At 51.7% G+C, this 3,070-nt stretch overlaps 1 protein-coding gene across 1 annotated transcript in view; it reads right to left on the minus strand.

Moving 5' to 3' along the window:
* Positions 1-3,070, minus strand: part of LOC104520991 (cullin-associated NEDD8-dissociated protein 1) — a 15,405-nt gene that overhangs the window by 399 nt on the left and 11,936 nt on the right. The window contains 5 exon segments of the mRNA XM_029083717.1: positions 1-75; positions 773-937; positions 1,055-1,224; positions 1,866-1,961; positions 2,332-3,070. The exon segment at positions 1-75 is cut by the window's left edge and continues 21 nt beyond it; the exon segment at positions 2,332-3,070 is cut by the window's right edge and continues 35 nt beyond it. Of these exon segments, the coding sequence (XP_028939550.1) occupies positions 1-75; positions 773-937; positions 1,055-1,224; positions 1,866-1,961; positions 2,332-3,070 (1,245 nt within the window).

The raw sequence follows: 3,070 nt of genomic DNA on the forward strand, positions 1-3,070 counted from the left end.
GGGCCGGCGGAGCCGCTGCAGCACGGCGTGGGGGCAGAGCGTGGACAGCCGAGCCAACATGATGAACGTCAGCATCTGGAGAAGGGAGGGAAGAACAAGCGGCTGTTACTTCACTGTGCCCTCCGTCCCCCCGGCTCAGAGTGCAGAGCTGCTCTGCTGAAGCCCGAGTGGTCGCTCTCCTGTGCCGTACCCGCACGGGGGGAGCTGCTTTGCACTTGTGCAAGGGGTTTTCACAAGAGTTTTGGTCATATTAGAAATGGACCCGCTGGCAGCCAACGTGCAAGAGTTGCCCAGCTGGGTTCTGGTGCCAGGCACGTGTGGTGCCCGGCTCCTGGGCGGCCGTAAAGGGCTGACGGCCTTTGAGAGAAACAGAAATGTTCACCACAGGGATTGTGCCAGTGCTGCACCCACGACTAAGGGGAGGTAAATCAAATAATGGGGTGAAAAGGATAGAGTGCTTCCTGTTGACAAGGACAATGCTCATTTTTTTTAACATAGTATTGCTGGCCACACCGAGCAAGGGACAATTCATCGATATTTCAGATTCTGGTACATTTCCTGTAAAACCAGCTACACCAGGCTTGAGTCTCCACGGTCACTATGGTCAAAGCAGAGCCTTTCAATGTCAGGTGAAGGGCAGGTGCAGCTGCAGAGAATAGGAAATGGCACAGCAGGGACACTGTGCTGCTGTGACACCAGCTCAATTCAAGCCCAGGCCCCCAGAGAACAAGTAACACCAGTGAGGCCACCACCCTCCAGCCACAGCATCTACCCGAATGTCGTAGTGATCCTTCAGCCCGTCCTCCACGTGGTTCAGGAACTCGTAGATATCCAGTCGGTCAAGGCAGCTTTCCAGCAGCGTGTACATGCATTCAAAAGCAGCCTTCCTCACGTCAAGGCCATCATCCACCGTGTGCTTGAACGGCCCCATTTCTACCTTAAACGAGGAAAAAAAATCCACCTGTCACCTAACAGCAGATGGTGACAGCTTCACCTCAGCTTCACATGCACCCAGTCACTGCAGTCCCGCACCCAGCACGAGCTAACGACATACCTCCCGGATGAGCTCCCTTCTGACCTTCGTTTCGTTATACAGGCTGGGGAGAACTGCATTTAGTAAATCTCGGATTAAAGAGGGTTTGTTGTGAGCAGCAGAATTAAACATGGCTAAAGCCACACGCCGGACATTCAGGTCTGGATCCTGAAGGGTTTTTAAGAAGTCACCTGCGGGATGAGAACACACCAGTCAGTCCTGCTGCAGTGCTTTAAAAATATGTCACAGTGTATGTAAAGGAGCCTGATCATGAAAGCACCTGTGGTAAAATAACTCCAGGGGCACAGTCTAAAGGAGACGTTTGAGCTGCTTTCCCTCCCTTCTTTTGGGATGGAATACATGGAAAAAAACATGACTTTCCTGCAGCTGAGCATAAAAACAAACTGCATGATGCTACCTCATCCAGAAGTCAGATCAGCACCTTTGGTATTCAAGGAAGTTGGGTTTTGTTTTTTTCTTGCTCAGATCTCATCTGCTCAGACTTATCTCAAACAGAAGGCCCAGTTCTATACGAGAGATGTGAGATGTAGGCTCCCCAGACATGAGACTCTTCTAACGTAGGTTGTATTTTACAAGATCCTTGTGAGATGCTTGAATCATAACTTTAAAAGCAGAAGGAACTCCAGCTCCCTAAAACACTCTGTCAGCAAGGCATCAGAGCATTTAACAAGGACTCATGTGACAGTGTTGCTCTGCAATCCCAAAAGCAGAGAAACACAGATAAAACCTAACTGGATTAGATTAATTTCAGAGAGGTGTGAGAAATCCCTGAGCAGCTAACGCCGCCTGACATCTCACGTTCCCAGCTCACCTATGCAGCCTTTCAGGAGAGCATCGATAGGCTGAGGCTGGTCTGCAATTGTGAATTTGACCGCAGTTACCACTGTGCTCCGGGCGTGTGGGGAGCCTGCCATGAAGATGGAAAGAAAAAACAGTGAAAGGTCAAGAGACAAAACTGTTGCTGTAGCTTTCTCATACCTACTCTGCTCCTGGTCACATTACACACACATTGAAGAGATCAAGAACAGAAGATTTGTCTTAACAACCTCCTTGTTTAAACCCTGCTCCAGCACAATCTCCATGTGCAGTCCCTGTTCCCAATACCCTCCTGCACCCCGTGCAACCCAGGGCTCCTCTGATCCCCCCTTGCAGAGATCTGATTCCTTCTCACCTCTGCAGACCGGCTCTGCTCCCTGCTAAACCCACCCACAGTTTACAAGAGGACTTCCCAGCAAGACGAGATGTTTCCCCGCTCTCACCACAGCCCTTCCCATTACCTGATGACAGCTGTTTCTTCAGCCGGGGCAGCAGCTCAGAAGGATTCACCACAGTCAGCTTCCCCAAGCACTCGGCCACCACATTGCGTGTCCCCTCCTCTGTGCACTCACAGTGCTTGAAAAGCAGAGCCCAAATATCCTCCACGTAAGGTCTGAGGCCGTCGGCTGGGGAGGAGCTGATGACTTCTTTTAGAGAGTGCAGAAGGAGGTACTGTCTCTTGGGCTGAGTCCCGATCTCCTTCAGCATGAAGGGAAGATACTCCTTCAGATTCCCAACGCTGACGTTCCCCAGCGCGTAGGAGGCAGCGGATTTCACCTCTTCGCTGGGGGAAGCGAATGCTTCCAGGATGACGGTTTTGAGCTCTCTCTGAGCACTGAGGTTCGTGCTGCGCCCCATCTCTGCCAGGGAAAGCAAAGCCAGCATTTTAACAGCAAAGCTGGACTTGGGGTTTTTTACATCCTGGATAAACCGGTTCACTGTGGCAGGGGCTTCTTTTGGGCAGGCTGAGGAAAGGGCTGCCACGCACTTCGCGACAGAGTAATAGGCCTGTTTGTGCAACGTCGCTGGTGTCCCGGCTGAACCCGAGGAGTAAATGGGCGCAGTCAGCTGCTTCATCAGCTCCGAGCAGCCCAAGGTGGCCGTCTTCGTCAGAACCAGAGCCTGGAAGAACTCTATGATGGCATTCAGCGCTCCTCCTTGGAGCAAAGGTGAGTGGACAAGCTGAAAGACTTCAGCAAG

Source organism: Antrostomus carolinensis, unplaced genomic scaffold, assembly GCF_000700745.2.
Source record: "Antrostomus carolinensis isolate BGI_N321 unplaced genomic scaffold, ASM70074v2 scaffold42502, whole genome shotgun sequence".
Classification (NCBI taxonomy): Eukaryota; Metazoa; Chordata; class Aves; order Caprimulgiformes; family Caprimulgidae; genus Antrostomus; species Antrostomus carolinensis.